Source organism: Leuciscus leuciscus (genome assembly GCF_965113295.1).
Source record: "Leuciscus leuciscus genome assembly, chromosome: 7".
In the NCBI taxonomy this organism is placed as follows: domain Eukaryota; kingdom Metazoa; phylum Chordata; class Actinopteri; order Cypriniformes; family Leuciscidae; genus Leuciscus; species Leuciscus leuciscus.
The window spans coordinates 41413545-41437213 of record NC_138731.1 but is presented as its reverse complement, the minus strand read 5'-3'; the positions used below and the strand labels follow the sequence as shown (position 1 = coordinate 41437213).

The 23669-nt window shown below is 35.2% G+C and overlaps 1 protein-coding gene across 4 annotated transcripts in view; it reads right to left on the bottom strand.

Annotated features, from left to right (window-relative positions):
- The window catches only part of stk39 (serine threonine kinase 39), a 77933-nt gene that overhangs the window by 1640 nt on the left and 52624 nt on the right, over positions 1–23669 (bottom strand). For 3 of the 4 annotated variants that reach the window (XM_082174733.1, XM_082174734.1, XM_082174736.1), the window contains 3 exons: positions 11824–11876; positions 7589–7657; positions 5735–5799 (listed from right to left, as the gene is read on the bottom strand). In XM_082174733.1, the coding sequence (XP_082030859.1) occupies positions 5735–5799; positions 7589–7657; positions 11824–11876 (187 nt within the window). Of the gene's footprint in view, positions 1–5734; positions 5800–7588; positions 7658–11823; positions 11877–18387; positions 18992–23669 lie in introns of those variants that run through there. The other variant, XM_082174735.1, reaches the window with a different exon arrangement.

Sequence of the window (23669 nt, the reverse complement as noted above, 5' to 3'; positions counted from 1 at the left end):
GCATAATGTGGATTTCCACAGACAATAATTTGACTATTAGTAAATAATATAAAACAAAATAATAATAGCGTATAATAAATATAATGTGGAATAATGTAGACAACCACAGGCAATAATTTGACTAATAAAATAATACAAAATCAAAAATAATATAATAAATAGGTGGCATAATGTAGAGTGCCACAGGTAATAATCTGACTACTAGTAAAAAAAAAATATATATATATATTAAGAAATATATAATAATATAATGTGGCACAATTATTATATTTTTTTATTACTATTTTTACTTATAGTCAAACTATTACCGGTGGCATTCTACATTACGCCACATTATATATATATATATATATATATATATATATATATATATATATATATATATATATATATATATATATATATATATATATAAAGGTCTTTTCTTTTTTTATAATTGTCAAATTATTACCTTTGGCAGGTGAAACATTGCGCCACATTGTGTGTGTGTGTGTGTGTGTGTGTGTGTATATATATAAAACAGGTAATAATTTGACTATTAGATTAGAATAACATAATAAATGTAATAAAGTACTTACAGACTTTATAAAAAATTATACATACGGGCAGGAGACTAGCTCTCTGCTGTCCATTTCTTAATTTATTATAATACTACTTATATTAATATAACTTAGTTAAATGTGTTAATATTCATGCATAGCATACTTATTTAAATTTAAAATGTAATTAAAATTAAAATGTAATAAAACAAATTTGATAAAAGGGAATTGTATGTAATTGTGTGCTAAGCAGTTTTATGCCTAATACAGCATTCGTTATCAACATGCTGATGGATAACTATCAAATCAGTCATATATGAGCTTCTATTTATGTTAGGATGCCACTTTGGAAGACTATGAGTAGACATCAATGCATCTCACTAGGTTTCGCAATGTCAACCGCAAATCCCGCAACGCTAGTAAACCAGGGAAACTTTAGCACAATATGAGGAAGGAGAACAGAAAAAGAGTGTTTACATGGTGCAAACTCAACAGGACTTAAGTAACCAGAAAGCACTGAGTTTAGACAACTGTACCGCAAATGAAGAAATGCAGGAGCTTTAACAGCAATAGCAGCTTCTCATTTGTGCTTTTAAACCCTTTAGAGCACTGGACCACATTTACTTGCTGAAATAAATAAATAACCAACCCATACTTGGTAATCAACATTATGCAACAAAAATAGTGTTTAAATTGCACTGAATCAGGATCATTCCCCACCCTAATGGTTGCTAATTGCATACATTTTGACTTAATTTCCAACAACTAATATCTAATAGACTTGGGGGGGAGAGGGATGACAGGAGGAGAGAGCAGAGCATCTTATCACAGGTAACACACAGCCCGAGTGTGTGGAGGAAATCGATCGCTCGCTCTCTGCTGTCCGTATTCTCTGGAGGAGCTCAGGGTCAGACGACTGATCTTAGAGAGGTGTGTGTGTGTGTGTGTATGTGTGTTAGTGAGTGTCTACTAAATAAGAGGCACTATGACCCGTAGAAAGGTCTGCCCATAAAACTCCTCTCTGACGTAACTCATCATAACATTTCTCCTGGGTGAAGCATTATGAATTACTCAGTGAAGAAGGAAGTGCTTCTTATATCGCTCTCTCTGTGTGTGTGTGTGTGTGTGTGTGTGTGTGTGTGTGTGTGTGTGTGTGTGTGTGTGTGTGTGTGTGTGTGTGTGTGTGTGTGTGCATATTGTGCGCTTACGCATGCAGAAAACCCTCTGATGGACACATAATGTAGACGCTGATATATTATTAAAGGTGATGTGTGGAAATATTAATACGCTTAAAGGGGTCAGAAATGACATTTTCCCTTATCTTTTGACATATAAGAGGCATAATACAGCTATTATTAAAACCAAGTTCGGAAAACGTCTCGTTTCGGATTTTGTCACATGATAGTGTGCACGTCCTCTGCAGAACATGATGAACGCCTACGTCTACATCATTGCCTCTTTAGCCCCGCCCACTGATCTGCACATGTCATGTACGAGTAAATACGAGAGAGACGCAAGTACACAGGATTTACAAGACATTTTGAAGTGCTAAGATGTGGATAAAGTCTTTGCATTGTCCTAACATTAGGAAAGCGTGGATGAACTTTATTTTTAACGAAGTTCCAGATCGTGTCGGTAAAACACTGTTTGTTCACTTCATTTGACTACAGATTCGTTTTTAAACAGGACATGGGCTGTGTCTGATATCGCCCCCTATACCCATAAATAGGGCACTATTTGAGGGAACAGCCATTTAAAGTGGTGTCCGAAACCATAGTGGACGATATCGAGTGCACTCATTCAATCCCACAATGCACCACAATTACGCGTACAACAGATGTACGCTCAACGGCTAGAGAATACCCATAATGCACTGTGGGAGTTGAGCATCGAATGAATTCCCGCGTCTGACCACAAGTTGAATCATCCATACATACATTTTCCAAACCACTGGTCCAATGTGGCTACAGTGTAATATCATTCAGGTATAAATTCATTTTTTGTTGATTATTTAATTGTTTAATTATACATGCTAGATTCCATGACAGCCTTTCCAGCGTCTGAATTCACTCACTCGATTTCATTTACTCCTTCAAGTGAGCTATATTAGTGGACTAATGTAGGGAATAGTGAATAGGGGGTGATTTCGTACACAACCACAGTTTGAAGCATGTTTTTCAGTGAAAATATAAGAAGATGAAGTGACTTTATTGTATCAGACAGTGTCGCAACACACAAGTGTGAGTGTTTTTACAACATGTCACTATTGCTTTGTCTGTTTGTTGTGTACTCTCTTTACTGAAAGTAATATAATACTAATATAATGTAATAAAATACAATACTACTGTACCTCACAAACACATAATAATTAAATATAAATAAAGATGATTAATTACCACTCGGCCGCAGACTGGAGTGTCTTCGGTATTTGAGGTGTAGGTTTGTTCTGATTCAGAATCAGACTTAAACATTTCATTTTGAATTACATGGATGAATTTCACCAAAAACATCATAATTGTTCAAAACAATTTCACACGTGTAGAAATATTTTAATATCTAAAAGTTTATGTGCAATAAATTCTATGTTGAATTGAAAAAGAAAAGAAAAAAAAGCTACCTTTTCTATAGCTACTTTTTTGTGATGTCTATTTAATGCTTTTCTCATTTAACACTAATGATTTTACATTATCTTTCTGGGGGCAATTTCTCAGCCAAATTTGATTTGTGATTATTTATCTTAATCAATCGCCACATCATGTAATTAATTACACTCAAAATTGTACAGCCCTAAAATACATATACATCGTTTTGTAGATTAACAAAAAAAAAACACTCATTATGAAACGGATAGTTCCGGTCCTAAATGCTGATTGGTCAGTTTTGCAACTTTTGGTTACATGATGCAGTGTCACTTTTGCCCACCCTTGTGTTGCATTATTTATCCACATTAAAATCTATGTATTTTCAGCGTTCTCTATTGCAGCTCATGTACATGCACAAGCCACAGAGCGCAACATAATTCTTCTTCACGGTTCAATATCCAAGCAGCGTAATTGTCTGAATTCCACACAGTGTAGTCAGGGGTGACATTAATAAATGAGATCGAACGACCAGGCTGCCTGAGATATTCGCCACACACACACACACACACACACACACACACACACACACACACACGCCGTGCCGTCTACAATCAGCTTTCTCAGCTTTAATGTGGAGTAGTTTTCTAATCATGTGATGTGGAGTTCTCTCACGGGACGCTCAAGCTCAAATTAAACAATAAAACTCCACACGTCCTAATGTGATTTTCTAAACACACCAGGTGCGATTGAGAAATGCATTGTGGGAGTTTTGTGGAGGGTTGGAGGGTGAAGTTAAGGGTAAGAGCTGGCAGATGCTGTAGAGATAGCTCTCTGCAAAAGGCTGCTAACGCGCAGATGTTGTTTACCGCCAACTCTCGGCTCCATCTAAAGGAGTGATTAAACACAGGCGTCGCGCCGCATTGGCCAGTCCACCGGGACCTGCTCTTAGTGTTAGCGTTTCCGGCGGTTCATCGGAGATTTTCTCACCATCATGTTGTTCCAAACCTGCTCTTTTCCATACAATAACAGCTAGCTTACAAATCTTGTTTGCACTGGCATTCAACTGAAATAAGGAACCTTCCAAAATTGAAACAAAAATGAAGACAAATTACATGTCTGCCCTTTTTTGGAGCCTGGAAGCCACTAGAGATGGTGATATCATGCTAAATAAAAAAATAATGCCAAGTTTTAAAATAAAAAGTATTTTTAAAATATGTATTTATTAAGTTGTTTCATTGCAATGTTCATGACTGTAAAAATATTTTTTTTTAAATAAAAAAATATATACATATATATATATATATAATATTTTTATTTAAACAGTAACAACACATACTTTTGCTAAAAAATACTTTATATTTGTTTTGCTTTTTTAACATTTTCAACATTTTTTTTTTATATCATATGGAGTAATATGAAATAAAGTCATACATTTAAAAGAATAAAGTTTAAAATTAATTATAAACTTTAATTTCGTCATTTTTACTATTTATTTTGAGATTAATTCAAAATATAGCTTTATTAATCTTGTAATGTCGCAGCTTTATTCTTGAAATTTCATGACTATTCTCATAAAAGGCCTATTTGGAGATTATTTTCAAAACAATACAACTTTGTTTAGTAATTTTACAATTTCAAAATGTTTTTTTTTTTTTTTTTTTTACATCATACGTAAACATCATAATACTGTTTTAGCATTATTATGATGTTTATTTGTAAAATAATAATATTGTAATGTACATAACATTTTCTTCATATGTGTTTGGGGTCAGAAATTGGGGTTTGGAACGACATAAGGGCAAGTAAACATTGACAAAACTTCTATCTTTGGATGAACTATATCTTTAATACCACCATGGAGGAGGACCTCACATTGCATGAAACGTATCTATTGGGATTCAATCTCACCAGAAGATTCATGTGAATGGCGTCGTATCCAATATAACGGTATCCACTTAAAAGTGGATTAAAGTGCCGTCTATCACCACTATCTGTCTCTAATCCTCCACAGAGACTGAAATATAAAAGTCCTGGGGAAATATGAACAGATACTGCCACAGGATCCTGCCGCTGGAGCCGGGGTCTAACGCCCTCCCTTCTTCATCTGTATGCATTTAACAGTGACATTTTAATTTGTGTATTCATGTATCTGCCAGAATATCCCAGTTCTGTCATTTTTTTTAGCACATTAAAAGGCATCATTAAACACTCTCCCTAATATTCTCTCAGATTTGTCATGTGTTCAATAAGGAATTACGTAATGAAAATTCATTACACGCTGTCAAAGACGTGATTTCAGCAAATAATGAATGAATGGCTGTGTGGGACCTGAGGGACGTATGCTGTTGTATATTCAATGCACAATGAATTTGCAGAAAGTAAATAAACTGCGTCGTATAAAAACAGACCAACAGTTCCAATCAGTCATAAAATCATTTTATAAAGACTCCACCTACAAAGAACAATTTCAAGCCAATTCATTAAATATCTGAGTGTAATTAGAAAATGCATATGAATATTTTACAATTAATATCCATTACTTTTCCAGCCCTGATATTCCCCCCATTGGAATCCTGCAACATTCTCAGTGACATTTAGCATGTGAATACTCACCAGCTTAAAGGTCAACACTTTATAGGTAACTGGGTCTTCTACAATCTTCTGAAGGTTAGCAGCCACTGGGAAAACGTGTAGAAAAACATACTAACATTAGGAGTGAGCAATATGTTTAAACAAATGATATCTTGATATTCAGTACCTCAGCATTCATGTATTTGCTCTAAAATGGCTTGAAGCCGGGGGTCTCGATCTCAGATTACCCACTAGCCAAATTGTGTGTAACCGTGAATATTAGCTATATACATTAATTGATGCGGTTATAGCATTACTGATGCATGGACAGAGTTGAGCGACTCATCTTACCCTTATACCTAGCATATTGCTCTGCATGTTTAGTGGACTAATGACCCCTGAGATTGTTTCCTTTTGCAATTTTCTCCTTTGCAGGAGAGCTGTTATCAGCCCCATTTAAAGAGCTGCTCTGATGTAATGGTCAGAAGTTATTAAAAAATTTTAACCTGCTTTGTATTGTAACAATGTCAGTAATATACAGTACCAGTCAAAAGTTTGGAAACATTACTATTTTTAATGTTTTTGAAAGAAGTCTCTTATGCTCATCAAGCCTGCAGTTAAAAAAAAACTAAACAAAAAAAAACAGTAATATTATGAAATATTATTACAATTTAAAATAATGGTTCTCTTTTTTAATATATTTTAAAATGTAATTTATTTTTGTGATGCAAAGCTGAATTTTCATCAGCAAGTACTCCAGTCTTTGGTGTCTTATGATCCTTCAGAAATCATTCTAATATGATGATTTGATACTCAGTTATTATCAATGATGGAAACAGTTGTGCTGTTTAATATATATTTTTGGAATACTTTTTTCAGGATTCATTGATGAGTAAAACGTTAACAGCATTTATTCATTAAAACAGCATTTATTCAAAAATTTCTAACAATATAAATCGTTACCATCACCTTTTATCAATTTAACGCATCCTTGTTGAATTAAAGTACTAATTTCTTTAAAAAAAATTAGTTATTGTTCCCAAACTTTTGAACGGTAGTGTATATTGTTACAAAAGATTTCTATTATAAATAAATACAGTTCTTTTTAACTTTTTATTCATCAAATAATCCTGAAAAAAGTATCTCAGGTTATAAAAAAAATATTAAGCAGCACAACTGTTTCCAACATTGATCATAAATCAGCATATTAGAATGATTTCTGAAGGATCATAAGACACCAAAGACTGGAGTACTTGCTGATGAAAATTCAGCTTTGCATCACAAAAATAAATTACATTTTAAAGTATATTAAAAAAGAGAACCATTATTTTAAATTGTAATAATATTTCATAATATTAGTTTTTTTTTTGTTTTTTTTTGTTTTTTAACTGCAGGCTTGATGAGCATAAGAGACTTCTTTCAAAAACATTAAAAATAGTAACGTTTCCAAACTTTTGACTGGTACTGTATATAAATGAACAATGTTCACTCATTCTCCATGGAGCGCGACATTTTTCTGCGTTCACGCCATGTCGTAATTACCATACCGAGATTACAACACGTGATGCTCTATGTTCACGACCTCAGACTGGGAATTATGCATTTCTATCACAACACTTTTCAATAATTACAAGCTCTATGAGGACATGAATGCTTTTTACAAGTTTAAATTATGGTAGCTACTACATGGCACCTATTCACGTTTATTTATATAACGATAATGGCACAGAGAAAATATATATTTGGAATCACTTTCAGATTGATTTTTTTTTTTTTTTTAGCTGATGAACAATAAAAACATTAACAGCCAATCATAATCCATCTTGCTTTAAAGAGAACGCCATTTAAAGCGTCAGACGAGAAAACTGAGTTTAATGTGACGCACGCTCAACTTACCCACTACAACATCATGACCATTGACCAGACCAGCAGAAAAGAGCTCCTGAGAAACTCCATCCGCGGTGTCTGAGAAAGAACACACACGCACAGATGCACAGCATGATATTACAGCAAGAAAACTGTCAGAACACAAAGTTAAAAGTATGTTCTGGCAAACCCACACACACACACACACACACACACACACACACACACACACACAAACATCAACAAACAAGTCGCAATGGACTCAAATGCACTGAACCAGTCAGATCTAAGGCTGATGCAGGGCTACTAGAGTTAACTCAAAAAAAAAAAAAAAAAAAAAAAACTTGTCTTGAAATAAAAACAACATTAACTGGAATCAAATATTAAAAACCTCAGCTAAAAATGTAGCTATTTCAGCTAGTTGGCAAAGCACTTTTTTTTTTTTTTTTTTTAGCTTAACTACAATAACTAAGACTGAAATAAAAGTTAATACAAACTATAATTTTTTTTTTTTAAATTTAAAAAAAATGACAAAACACAACACAATTTCTAAAACTTTAACTAAAATTCTAATGGAATATACAAAAATTAAAGTGCATTCATAAAAAAAATAATAATAATAAAATAAAAATAATAATAAAAAAGCCCAGGTATGTATCAATCAATGGTAGACACAAAGCAGAGATTAGTTGTTTATGGTTAATAACTTCGCAATTTGCCACGTTGAAGTTATAATGTGGCTCATCCAATCAGAATTTAGAGTTTTATGATTAACATTTTATTTTAACTTGTGTTAAATAATATGACTTCTTTATTAGTTATGAATAATTTATTTGTTATGAATAATCTGATCTATTCATTTATGTCCATCAAGATCCAAATAACAAGAGAATGTTTATATATATATATATATATATATATATTAGGGCTGGGGGAATTAACGCGTTAATCTTTGCGATTAATTTGAAATGTTTAACGCGTAAAAAAAAAATAACGCAATTGACGCAGCACTTTTTTTTTTTGCCTCGTTTTAATGATTTCCTGTTGCGTCTGCTATTAAAAAGGCCGAAATATGCCGTCCCGCCCCTCCGTGTTCGGCGATCAGGTTTCATTCTCGCGCAGCTGTCATGAGCGGGTCTTTTCCGCTCGGTATGTGCGTCGCGCTCTGTGCTCCGCGCGTGCGCGTGAGTGAGTGAGTGTGTGTGTGTGTGTGTGTGTGTGTGTGTCGGTCGGTCGGCGTGCTCTGTGCTCCGCGCGTGTGTGTGTGTGTCGGCTCGCTCTGTCGTTAATGGCCCAGCAGCGGCGAGCTCTCCGTTCCGTGTGTGTGTGTGTGTGTGTGTGTGTGTGTGTGTGTGTGTGTGTGTGTGTGTGTGTGTGTGTGTGTCGGCGGCTCTGTCGTTAACGGCCCAAAGGCTTCAATCATGTACTAAGCACTGGAAAAGTAAAGTCCACTCAAGTAACGTGAAATTTCTCTGTTGACTTCTGTTTGCTGAGCTGGTATAGCCATGCTGGGCAACAATGGTAAAATGACCTGCTCTGATCACATGCTCTGGTAATAATAGCTTTGTAGGACTATATTTTGTTTTAATAATTAATAAAATAATAATAATAATAATAATCTGTTAAATTGATTATGTTGATTGATTATTGAAAAAGAATAATATATTGATATATTGATGTTTAATATTTTAATATAGGGCTATTTTCTGTTCCCTTTTTTTCCTGTGTTGTTTAATTAGGTGATTCTAAGTTTAAATATTGATGATTACAAGCTTGGGGGAAGCGCAATTAATTGCAATTAATTACAGAAATTGTGCAATTAATTAGTTAATTTTTTTTAATCGATTCCCAGCCCTAATATATATATATATATATATATATGAACATTGTTTTCATTGCAATTTCAGCAACAACAACAAAAGGTTACTTCAGACATTCTATTAACCATAATTAACTTTGCAATTACATGTCAAATAATTATCATTAGAGTATTAGTAGACTGAAGTAGAATGGTAGGTTTAGGTTTAGAGGAATAAGTTGACATGTAGTTGCAAACTTACTTCTAGTTTCTAGTCATTATAAAGTCTGTTGGGGGAGCATCAGAATAAAGTGTTAGGAGATATTAAGCAGAGTCTACTAATACTCTAATGAGAGTTATTTGACATGTAGTTGGACCATTTTGTTCATACCACCCACCCAGAGTCACACTGCGAACAGAAGGAACCCTGTGAGATCTCTTTTTTATATTGCTAACGCTGCCTTCAAGTCACTCTGGAAAGATCATTCTAAGACGCACATGAACACCAGCACAATGTCATAATTACCAGTAGGAAACTGGATTTTCTTTGAGCTCAGGCTTATAATGCTGGAGGCGTGTCGGCATGGTGGCATTAAATTGCTATTAATCATCGTCATGCTTTCAGTGTGTACAGAGACTGCACATTTAGTTCATGGGTGATTCTTCAAGGTTTCTTCTCTTAAAATGGTGGAATGGTGTTGTGGTTATTATGTGTAATGGAAATGACATATATTTTACTTTTGGGATAATGTAAACAAGTTAGCTAGCAGTCGATTCATTTTACAAAAATACAATAAAATGTATAGTTTCTTAATTAATGTTCTCCAGTACTACCTGGTTCAACATACCTAGAGATTGGCATGGAGTACTTTCCATAAGATCATCTCTCAATGCAAATCAAACCAGCTATTAGGCTAACTGAAATAAAACCAGGCCAATCTCTAGGTATGGTGAAGGCTATGTGATGATGTGGGGCTATTTTAATTCCAAAGGCCAAGGGAACTTTATCAGGATGCATAGTATCCTGGATCCATGAAGTAACTGGCCTTTAAAAATAAAAATCTGCCTGCCTCTATGGGAATTTAACATAGGGGTGTCCAGACTTATGCACCCTGTATTTTAAGGAAGAACATTTATTTATTTACGATACATTATTCATTCACAAAGAAAATTGGTGTCCTTAAAGATTGGATTTTTCCTAATTTTTTTAATTAAGGCATTAAGTTCAATTTCCAAAAGATGATTTTTTATTCCTCTTTTTAGTCAACTTTAGCATGGGTGTCTAAACTTATGCATAGCACTGTATATATATATATATATGTATATGTGTGTGTATTATAACAAAACACCACTGTTCCCAATGCTGCTGTCATAACCATTAGTATTTTAGAAAAATGAGAAGTAAAGGGCACATCTTTGTGAGTTTTCCAGAGTCAGTCATTCATTCATTTAAAGAATGTATTTATTATTTGGTGTCATCACTAAACCAGGTAGTACTGGAGAACATTAATTAAGAAACTATACATTTTATTGTATTTTTGTAAAATGAATCGACTGCTAGCTAACTTGTTCACATTATCCCAAAAGTAAAATATATGTCATTTCCATTACACATAATTACCACAACACCATTCCACCGCATGGGTGTCTAAACTTATGCATAGCACTGTATATATATGTGTGTGTGTGTGTGTATGTGCATGTGTATGTATAATATATATATATATATATATATATATATATATATATATATATATATATATATATATATATATATATATATATATATATATATATATATATATGAAGTCAACACTGAAGTCACCACAGCTATGGGACGTGTCCACGTCATGCATCACAGAGGGAGTGAGTGAGTGAGTGAGTGTGTGAGAGAGAGTGTGTGTGTGTGTGTGTGTGTGTGTGTGTGTGTGTGTGTGTGTGTGTGTGTGTGTGTGTGTGTGTGTGTGTGTGTGTGTGTGTGTGTGTGTGTGTGTGTGTGTGTGTGTGTGTATGTGTATGTATAATATATAAATACCAAATTAATTGAAATAAGATTTTAATTACTTTCCCCTGAGTGTTGAAAGAATAAATTGGCCAGAATTTCACAAATGACTTTCTCTCTAAACTTATTAAATTAATAATATAATTACATGTATTAAAATCAGGAAATTTGTACTTTGCACTTTCTCTAAAGAACTTAAAGCTATTTTAATATATCCTTCAAAACTGGAATGACTGATTAAAAATCATTTATATAGCATAAACTCATCCTTTGCTCTTCGTTTTGATGCGCTAGTGCTAAAAGTTAAAAGTCTCTGTCGGGAAGTGAAAAAGAAATTGTGTCCATTTCCTTCCAACCTAAATCACATCGTAATAATGTTTCCGGCCTCATAAGTGGGAACGTCCCAGGAGGACTTGAAGACAGCGTAACGATACGACTGACTGATGCATGATGAGGTGCACTGACCTTGCCCTGGAGTGAATTCAAACCGTATGTCATTCAGCTCCTTCCTTGAGTTCCTGAGGGAGAGAGAGAGAGAGAGAGAGAGAGAGAGAGAGAGATCTGTGGTGAGAAATGGGAGTCCACCTGTCTATCTGTCTGTCAGTCTGTAAGAAAGCCAAGTGCGATCGTGGGCCATCTGTGCTGTTTTACTGAGTGTGTTTGCCAAGCCTGACACACACACACACACACACGAGCCTCAGCTGGGTCCTGTCCTCAGAGCTCTCCAGATAATCATTTCGAAAGAAAATTTCATAAGCATGCAATCAGTGCCAATATCGCCATGTTTTTATAAACCAGTTAGGCTTTATTACAGGAGAAGGTTTTAACTAGCGCTCAGGTCAGCTTTTGGGAGGAGGGCGATGTTCAGTTGTGTTGGTTTATGAAGGAAGGATTCACTGATCATTTCATACTCATCATTTATGTTTTTTTAATCCCTTTTGGAGATTGATGTGTTACTATGAGCTGTTGTATGGAAAAGGGTGATACTGCTATGGAAGACTAGACCGGACACTTAAAAATAAAGGAATAAGTTATCAATTTAATAATTCAAACATTAAAGTAAATGTAAATTCAAAGTAAATTGAAGTAAATGTTTTTGACTATGTTGTATATATTTTAGGCTGTGATTGTTTTTTGACTAGTTTTTTCATTTAAACATCTGATTAGTTTTAAATGATATTTAAATATTTAATATTTTAATATTTAAATAACAATAATATTGCATGTATTTGTTAGTGCTACTGATAGTTATTTGTAATGTAATGTTTTAATATTTTGTTTGCACCTGCCCGGGGACGGCAGATGGAAATTAGCATTGGCTAACTCTGGTACAAAACATCTTTTCGTAAGATTAATGTATTTTGTACATTGTCCCTGACAAATAAACGAATTAAATAAATAAATAAATTAAAATGGACAATGAAAATTTAAATGGACAAATTAATAGACATTTAAAACTGTTACATTTTGGTAACGTTTTACAATGTAGTTAAAGAAAACAATAAAATAGTCAAAAAGTAAATGATTTGTTAAATGCATGTTAAATTAAAACATTTGGCATTTTAGTTTCTTGCCATTTTAAATGTTTTTCATTATTTTAAATGCATTCTTCTTTGATAGATATAGATAGATAGATAGATAGATAGATAGATAGATAGATAGATAGATAGATAGATAGATAGATAGATAGATAGATAGATAGATAGATAGATAGATAGATAGATAGATAGATAGATAGAGTATACTGTATACATTCTGTATATACAATCTAAAAAAATGTTGCTTCTTTATTTTAAAGGATTATACTTGGCATACTGTTATCGTATTACAAGATGAGATGGTAAAGACAAATGAAAATCTTAAAACAATGATAATCTCCTAAAAAATGTGGGTGGGAACTTTATAAAAGTGAGTTATAAGAGTTGGTATGCTCCGGCTGATGGTTTCTATTGTTTTATGAAGCGAATCTTCATCATCCTAAGGCTCTGCCATGCTCAGTAAACACACCTAGAGAGCGAGGCTACGCTCTGGTTCTTCTCACTGATGTTCATGATAAACCACTCTTGTGTATTTGGTGAGATCTGAGCCAGACCTTCACTTTGTTGTCTCTAACATCAAACAGTCTGTTCTGCTTCAACAACAAGGGCTGACAACCTCATAAAAGTTACATTTGCAGGGGAAAGGCAAAGGACACGTTCACTCGCTTCCAGTCATTTAAGTGGGAGAGAACACTGAAGTCACCACAACTATGGGACGTGTCCACGTCATGCATCACAGAGGGAGTGTGTGTGTGTGTGTGTGTGTGTGTGTGTGTGTGTGTGTGTGTGTGTGTGTGTGTGTGTCCAACACTTCCAGTGCACACCACTGACAGGAGGTTGATGGACACTCTGGGTGAAGAACATGTCCAGGTCTAGTTCCACGTCAATAAGCTCATTAACAGCACTGTTTTTTAGGTTGTTTGAAAAGTATGCAGATTAATTACCCTGCTGTCTAAGAAACTTATTTTTGGTTATCATATTTATCGTTCGCAAAGAAGGCAATCATATAAATCACTGTGACAAGCCCAGTGAAAAAATCCATCTAAGATGCCAGACAAAGAAAGAGAAAAATAGTTCTTAATAGTAATTATACTACGGGGCTGTTGAATGCTTGAATCTGATTGATTTACAAATGTTCTAAGGTGTGCAATTATTTTCAGGGAAATGCACGGCTAAAGTATTTCTAGGCATTTTACACACACACACGCACACGCACACACATATATATATACACATTAGGGGTTGTACCAACTAGTCGATTAGTCGACTAGTCGACCTTAATGCAATGCCGTGACGCTTTAAGCTTGACGTCGAATAGTGGCATTGATCATGTGACACAATGATTGTCACCATCAAGTGTGTGGAAATACTTCACTAAAGATGAAGCTTGTAAAAATGTCACTTGGAAAGTAAGTCTGTCCTGAAGTACAACAAAAGTACTAGTGCAATGCACACTCATCTGAAAAGGCATCCGCTAATGTTAAGTGAGGAATGCAAATCATCTCGACAGCAGTAAATTTACCCTTCGCAGGGAGTTTGATTGACAGGCGATCTGACCAATCATAATCCGCCGAATCCGCCATTTCTGTCCGACAAAGCAGTCAGGAGAGTTAGTAGATTAACGTTGGAGGATTTTAACTTGAATAACGGTGTGTACTGACGTCTTTCTGCAGTTAAAACAACATTCCTTCTTATGTATATTCATGTTTATTTGATGCTATAAATTAACTAGAAGGAAGAGATGATCGGTTCACGAGCAGCTTTAAGAGGCTCTACAGCGATCTGCCACGACACATTAAAGAGCCACAAAACGGTATTTATTGTTTACATTTCTTTATAAAATAACCAAATATGAAAGTTGAGACTTTGTTTACATATTAAAAGTAACCTGCTCTGTCCTGTCTGTCAGCACGTTGTCAGTGTCCTCTCTGCTCCGCGATGTATATTTCACTGTGTCGGACATAGCAACAGTAACTAAAGGGTGAGGGTCTTTGCGAACGGTCAATTAGAAACTTCACTAAACATGCAAACCATGTTCGAAAAGTAAAAACTGTGAATGAGCAGGACTGTGACAGTGAGTAGGCTTACTTACAGCCCATCTTGCATAAATGGCATTGTAATGCCAACATAATGCATCACTAAAAAATGTTTGCACTAAAACGGGAGTTATTGTTGCATTGTTACCGTTAAGTTGCAACATATTATGAACTGTCTGTCAGCATCTGTATCATTTTCTGCAAATAAATTGCAAATTGGGGCATGTTGCAAAGCAGTCCCATCTCTTGTGTTTTTATGAATGACGTGAGTGACTAGTCAACGTCGACTCGACTTTGATGTCATAACAGTCGACTTCAAAAAATCTGAAGTCGTTCAACCCCTAATATACATATACACATACACACACACATACTGTACATATACACATATATGATTATTAATCGCGATTAATCGCATCCAAAATAAAAGTTTGGGTTTACATAATATATGTGTGTGTACTGTGTATAATTATTTGTATATATAAAATACACACATATGAATGTATATATTTAAGAAATATTTGCATGTATATATTGTATATATATTTATACATAATTTATATTATATATAAATATTAATATTTGATACACATTTTTCTTAAAGCTGCATTCCGTAACTTTTTTGGGTTAAAAATTGTCCTAAATAAATTTTTGAACAAGTACATAACCAGCCAGTGTTCAACACTATCTGCTTGCCGTAGCTCGATTCAAAACGGTAAGCTTGTTAATAATGTTTCAGCGGGAAATTCGAGCATGTCTTTGCGTCATTACGTCACATCTGTCCACATAAAGAAGAGTCTCGGCTAGTAGGCTATGAGTGTGAGGATCTTGGAGGTGGAGATTTATAGCCTTTTCTCACAGCACTTGATATAATTAAACTTATTAATTTGATGGCAGATCCAGAAAGGTTCACACGACAGTCACCAGTGACAAGATTCACCCGTTGTAAAATGCAAAAGACTTGGGAGTGGCTACAGAAAAAAAGAGACTGCAACCGGCCCGTGCGAAAACAAGGATAAATATCGGAAGGGCATTAAATATAGGACACGCAATGCTGTCCTATTTTCCCCCTTAGTTGGTCAGAACAAAAGTGGCTGTTACTTACTTGTTCGGATAACATTTTCCAGTAAAAATTCTTATGTTGGTCATACTTCCAAAAAGTAGAATCTGCGAATGACAGTATCCGCACCGGCGGCGACTGACAGCCGCACATTCTCCTCATCGGATTCATCCGCGCTGTGCCGTGTCGAGGCACAACACACGTAAAGTTGATAATTACGCGAATAACTGCAATTGCAGATTTAGAACAGAGATGGCGACAAAGAGGAAAAACTACGGACTGCAGCTTTAAATACACATGCATGTGTGTGTATTTAAAGGAACCGTATGTAAGAAATGTATTTCAATTAATCATAAAATGGCCCTGATATGTCACTAGACATTAAGAAATCATGTTCATTTCAAATACTTATATCACTGACAACAGTAGTCCGGCCAGGATATTGTCATTTAAAAGTGAAGTTGCAGCCCTCAACTGATGTTGATGTTGTCATGTTGTGTTTTGGCCTGAAGCCCCACCCTCCACCTATCTACCAATCACGAAGTCAGTAGTGTTTCGGCATCCGGGTTGCCAGCTCTGCTCTAGTTACCACAGCTATAGCAGCCTACGTTCCTGCTGGATCCTGCAGCCTATCTGGCAACCTCGAGTCAGGGGGGAGGGGGAGGGGATTAACCGCTCTACAGTAATTTGAAAGTGAGTGCAGTACCAGTTTTGGCCACAATCTTACATACGGCTCCTTTAAATACACAAAATTATTATACACAGTACACACACATATATATTATGTAAACACAAACTTTTATTTTGGATGCGATTATCCGCGATTAATCGTTGCCCAGCACTAGCATATATATATATATATATATATATATATATATACACACACACAGTACCTGGTTATCCAAACATCTACTACACCATGTTCAATGTCACATCTGTTTAGGACATGGTGCATTGACAATGTTTTTTCTTCTGATCAAAAGGCCTGATAATACATTTACTGTACATATACAAGTTGATTGTATGAAAGGTGAAGTCTCCATATTACCAAGCTGTGTGTGCGAGTTCCTTCAGCGCCTGCTTTAACCGCTGTTCCAGAGCTCCAGCTGTGCTATTGAGCCCAGTGGACTTATTTAGCAGATTGACACTTGCATTAGCCTAATTTTCTCTAGTACTAGATTATAATGACAGCAATCATCACTGGTGTTGCTCTCCACCCCTCCGTCTCTCAAGTAGGTCACTTAACTGATCTTACTCTAGGCGAATATACGAACAACAATTTTAAGAGGTTTATATAGCCGGTCCCACATTATGATGCATAGTGGGTTGTCAATGGCACGGTGGACCTTGAAGACTAAAAAGGATTTTAAAAAGCAAAACCCATCATGCTGGCAGTGATAAATCCGTTATGGAGCTAATAAAAAGTAGTCTGTAGGGGTGTGGAGTAATCTTAGCAGGCAGACGGAATAAAAACAGATTTTAGTTAGTGATTGTAATGCTTTCATATATATATTCCTCCTATGCCATGTAAAACTTTTGTAGTTTCCATATAGGGCTTTGATTTTATCATTCAATTGTTTTCTAACTAGCATCAGAAAATAACCAGGGGTTGTGGGGGGAAATGCTACTAAAAGTGACAAAAATGTTCTAGATACGGTATTTTTGCTAAATACACACAAATCAAATTAGTATTATTGAGTATATGTGGACTAAACATGCCTTTACATCAGGTAATTATATACTGTTGCCCAAAAAAAAAAAAAAAAAAAAAAAAAAAAATTGATGGACAGACTTCAGAACAACAACAAAAGACGACACTCATCATGCTCAACTAAAAATTCAAATACCTTATTGTTTGCATGATAAATTGATCAATCAGATAAAAAGATAAAACAATTAAAACAGTAAAAAATTATTACAAATAATAAAATAGTATTTTAAATAATTATTTAATTGTTGATGAAGTTGGCTTATTGCAATGCATATGACTATTAAAATAAATAGATAAAAAATTCATCATATTTGTGATGAATCTACCATTACTTTGAAAATGTAGGAAAGGATAAATTATGATATTCAGGTAGATCAGGTAACTACATCGTTGAAACTTGCCTCATCCAATCAGAATGCAGAGGTGAAATCTAAATAAATATAAGAAAAATGTAAATAAGTTAAAAAAAATTAAATAATAGATATAAATTGAATAATATAATATTTATAACATATAGTTGTTAGTGTATTATAATTTGAATAAAAATACTATAAATTAAAAATTTTAATAATAGAATTGAATATAATTAATAGAATATTACTTGTTACTGTATCAAATATTGAATAAAAATATAATAAATAATTTTTTTTAATAATAATAATATATATTAGTTGTTAGAAAAAGAAAAACAAGATGCAATGAGATATGCTTCATCATCTTGCAAAAAAGTTTTGAAAAAGTTTTTAGGGGACAAACGTTGCCTCTTAATAAAAAGCATATTAATTTCTGCCAGCACCGCCTGCAGCGTCTTTAGCCTGAAATGCGGGTGTTTGTTCTTCTGCCTGACCGGCTGGATATTTTGACACAGCCATCGCCAGCGGCTGAGACCTGACATCTCAGAGACAATTTTCTCACTGTCGTTATGTTTTGACAGTTTTCGGAGGTCAATCTCTCGCACTTAAAAGCAGCGAAAACCGCGAAAAAATACTCTCCAAAAAGCACACAGATGCTCTGCCAGCCTTCGAGACGCTGTGTTATAGCCGTCCTGTTCGGCCTGTCGTCGTTATCCAGCCGATCGATCTGGAGCCACAGAGAGCCCTCGTACTTGACACGTGTCTCCTGCTGGCTCCAGGAGATATTTTCACCCTGTGGCCGGAGGAAATCAGATCCCTGCCGCTGTTTTCTCACTTTTCTGCTCACGGGGGCCTCTGGTTCTCATCTATCTGATCTGATATCCCTCATTTCCCTCAGGAGACGTCCGCTACATAACCACTTGACTGCAAAAGACCTAGTAAACAGCCAAACTAACAGGGGGAATTTCAAGAAAAAACCGGCAAGAACACGCCTGGGTTTTATTTCATCCCCAAAATCATACCGAAAAAAGATTAAGAAATTATATTTTGCTTAAAGAAAATGGATGCATTTTTGGATACTTTGCATTATGACATTATTTAAATGATAATTAGGCACATTTTCATAACAAACGCCATTACAATAATAGGTAACTCTTCAGTTCAGGGTATAATTCTCAATATTAACTAGTTGTTTATTAGCATGCATTTTACTAGGATATTGGCTGTTTATTAGTACTTATAAAGCACAGATTAATCTAAATAGCTTATTTAAATACCTAAACTTAACAACTACCTACTAACTATTAATAAGCAGTAATTAGGAGTTTATTGAGGCAAAAGTCATAGTTAATAGTTAGTTAGTGAGAATTGGACACTAATCTAAAGTGTGACCCAATAAATCAATGAAAACTTCAAAATCAAAACAAAGTTGTATTGTATTTACACCTAATAGCATTTCTTTTTCTTTATGCTTATTCACATTTTATTAAAATGTTTACATTACAAAAAACTATAACATTTATATATATTTTTTCTGTGCAATTAATTACTATGGCACCATTACAATATTTTACATCATTTATATATATATATATATATATAATGTAAAATATTGTAATGGTGCCATACATTCATAATACAAAACATAATTTCTAATTTTTTCTTTTGTTTTTTAAGTGAAACATGACCTGGACCTGACAACAAACCAAGCCAACAGAGACTAATATGACTAATAACTAAATTATGAATCTATTCTACGAGCGAGAGTGTCCGATAATAGGGGAATTAGTGTGGTAAAGCGAGTAGAATTTGACTTGAGTCTTGTGAGTGCACAATATTTAAAACGTATTATTCAAAAGTACTCCTCGTATATAAAAAAAGAGTTAGTGCACCTTTAAGACCAAATAAGTTTAAGAACATTAGTTTACACTCAACAACAAGAACAATTAACTAAAGAACCATTTACGTTTTTCCCTCTCTGTGCACTTTATTTCCCTCTAAAGAGCTGCTAACTAATTAGAGTATGACTTTAATTGAGGGAGTTAATTTAATTCAAAGTCCATCTCTAATGAGGTTTCAATCTGTCCAGTTTTGTCTGGTCTGATAAATGGGATAGTAGTCTCTGGTTGGGATGTTAAGACTCACAAATCAAAAGGTTTCAAGCTGAGTTTGCTAAAGATGAACCTAAATTACAATAACAGCAGACACATCCAAGTGTGCGGAAAAACTCAGTGTGTAATATGCAAATCATGCCAAATTGTAAAACTTTTCCTGATAAATTGTGCATAAAGTTGACGCTTTAAACCAAATCCACCTTCACAGCATCTCCCCGTTTTTTCTATTTAAAATAAATGCTGTTTTTTTACTTTATTCACCAAAGAATCCTGAGAAAAAAACGTGTCACGGTTTCCACAAAAATATTAAGCAGCACAACTGTTTTCAACATTGATAATAATCAGAAATGTTTCTTGAACAGCAAATCATCATATTAGAATGATTTCTGAAGGATCATGTGACACTGAAGACTGGAGTAATGATGCTGAAAATTCAGCTTTGATCACATGAATAAATTACATTTGACTATATATTCAAACAGTCATTTAAAAACTAATAATATTTCAAGCCTGCTTAAAGATGCATGAGAAAAATATCAAACCAAGTGGCATTTATTTTAAACAAAAGAAAGCACTTTTGAAGCAAAAAAAATCCCCACAATAGATAGATACACAATATACAGTATATACTATTCATACACCCTCTAAAAGCACCTTGAGACGTTTGTAAGTGTTCAAATATGTTTGGGCTCTACTGTATGTAGTTGAGTGGCGTGTTTGTGTTTTGCTTGGGTAGTTTAGGCATTGAAGGGATGAGAGAGCGGTGTGTTGTAGTTGAGGAAAACTATATGCAGCCTTGGTGAGCATAAGAAACTTCTTTCAAAAACATGAATCTTACAAACCCATATTAGGTTGCACAGACTAGTCGACTTTAATGATGCTTTAAGCTTGACATCTACTAGTCGTTGATCATGGCCTATAGAGGGCGCAACAGGATAAGAAATCTTTGAAGTCCACTTTTACTCTCCGTTTCCAACAGTTAAAATGACAACGAAATGCATACTCTGAGAGCGCTCCACAAGATATGTTTGATTATACCATCTGGATGCTCAAAATTGATCGGGTGAATGCACGTTTTAAACAGCTTATTGTGCACGTAAGTTAATTGCGTTATAAACTAATGCATTGTAACCCAAACACATATAGACAGTAAGCACGCATGCATATCGCATGCACACAGAAACATTCAGTAGCGCATAAATGTATTGTTAACACTGTTCTGTGATTTATCAATAAAATAGCTTCGAAACTGAAATATTCTAGCATATATTTCTTAGTAACTAAAACCCACAGCTGCACTATTAGTAGAGAGACGCTGCCAGGTAGAGTTAATTCACTCACTGATGCATTATTTATCTGAATCTGATTAAGAACGAGCAGAATCTTTGAGAAATACGACGACCCAAAGACAAAAGAACTGATAAAAATAAGCTGTTATAGGAGCAATAAGCAACCATCACATAAATGTCGACTTAAAGTCATCCAACCCCTAATATACATATCTTTAGGCAACTTTGTATCTTTGTGATGCTATTTACATTGAAGCCCTGATGCGAGTCCTGAAAGCGCTTTAAAAGTGCTGGACTAGACTGTCTGTCAGAAAAAACACAATCTGTGAAACGCAGTTAAATGTAATTCACCCTCCATAAGAGGCCTCAAATCAAACGCAGCCTCACGCTTCTGGAGCTTCTTTACACACTGGCGGCGCGTAAAGAGCTTTGAGTAAGACTCCAGCGAAGACGTGAGGCAAGGACAAATCCGTATCATATTCCGCCACAAAAGCTGTCAGAGATGATCGGCCAAACGCCTCATTGTTGGGTAATGGGAGCTGACAGGACTCAGCTAAAACCATTGAGCGTGAGCTGAGCCAGAGCGACAGTAGCAATGCCTTCACAGCCAGCAGGCCGGATAACAACACCACTAGTTGATTAAATGTGTGTGAAGACTACACACATGAGGTTCAGCGCTCCCCGGTGCCATTATCTTAGATCCACTACTGCTTACAAAGAGAGAGTCAATCGCTTACGATTATTCTAACAGGAAAATAAAACCAAAAACGCATCCACTGGGAGTGAGTGGACATTATCTTTAGTAAGTCTGAGCTCAACCTGAGGTGTTAAAGGAGAAGACACCCTAACCCTAACCCCTTATAGAAAAATGCATGGGAGGAATTGCAGCACTCAATGTTGTAGATGGTACTAAAACACCAAAAAGAAATGTAATCATCTTGCTATCAGAAGTATGAAGTGCCGACTTTCGAAAGGTTATGTGTATTTGAGCACTCATAGCCTGGCTAACGTCAGACCTCGTCTCATTGAGACGTGGTCTGGGAACCACATGTTCATTTTCTTGTATTTGAGGCGTGGTTTACGAATGCCCAGAGCTGTTTATTGGGCGCTACGAATGTCTATCAAATGCGCCTGTACGTAGCTCATAGCCAATCGTTTCAATTATACCAGATGACGTATGTAGAGCGACAGAAATTCGACGAGGAAGAAGACGATGGCTGAAGAAGACTAAACTACTTAGAACACTATCTAAGGCTGCATCGAAAGGTAACTTTGCGTCTGCTGCCATGTTGGATCCATAGATATAAACAAACTGCTTCGGTGTGTTGCATAGACGTCATCATCGTCTTGCTGCTCCCTCCCCATTCTGTGATTGGTTCCCTTTTTGAGGGGAAAATCTGGTCCATGGAATCCAGGCTGCCTAGCAGCGTGAAGAAAATCGCGCTGCGCTCAAGGGAAACCCAGGCTAGAGAACTCATGCTTCCCGGAAAATACAGATGCTTGCGTGCTTTCTCAAAACTCTTGTCTTAGTGAGATATTAATGTAAATGGGTATTTAATGGGATAGTCATTTCCCATTTACTTCCATTGTTGTTTGACCGTTCAATGGAAGCCGTTGGGAACCAAAACGGTTTGATCACCAACATTGTTCAAAATATCTTCTTTTGTGTTCCACAGAAGAAAGAAAGTCATACAGGTTTGGAACGACATGAGGGCAAGTAAATAATGATAGGATTTCTGGGTGGACTGTTCCTTTAAATAAATGATGATTTTAATCTCAGCATTAGACTCTGCAAGTGTAAATGAACCCTAACAGATGCTGTTTATTTCATTTTTAATATTAATTCATCAACAATCAACAAGGAAAAAAGAAAACCACTTACTGCTCATTTATTTCTTGGTTCTTCAATACTCATTTGATTAATTAGTTTAAAAACCTGAAGCAATGTTTACTCAGTTGAGAACTACTTGACAGCTACTGTACACAGCAGTGATTTAATTTGTTAACATACATAATAATATTTAACTTTACATAAAAGACTATGGGCCCTATTTTAACGATCTGAAACGCAAGTGTCAAGCGCAAAGCGCAAGTAACTTTGTGGGCGGGTCTCGACGCTGTTGCTATTTTCCCGGCGGGATAAATGACTCTTGCGCCAGGCGCAAATCTAAAATGGGTTGGTCTGAAGTAGCTTCATTATTCATAGGTGT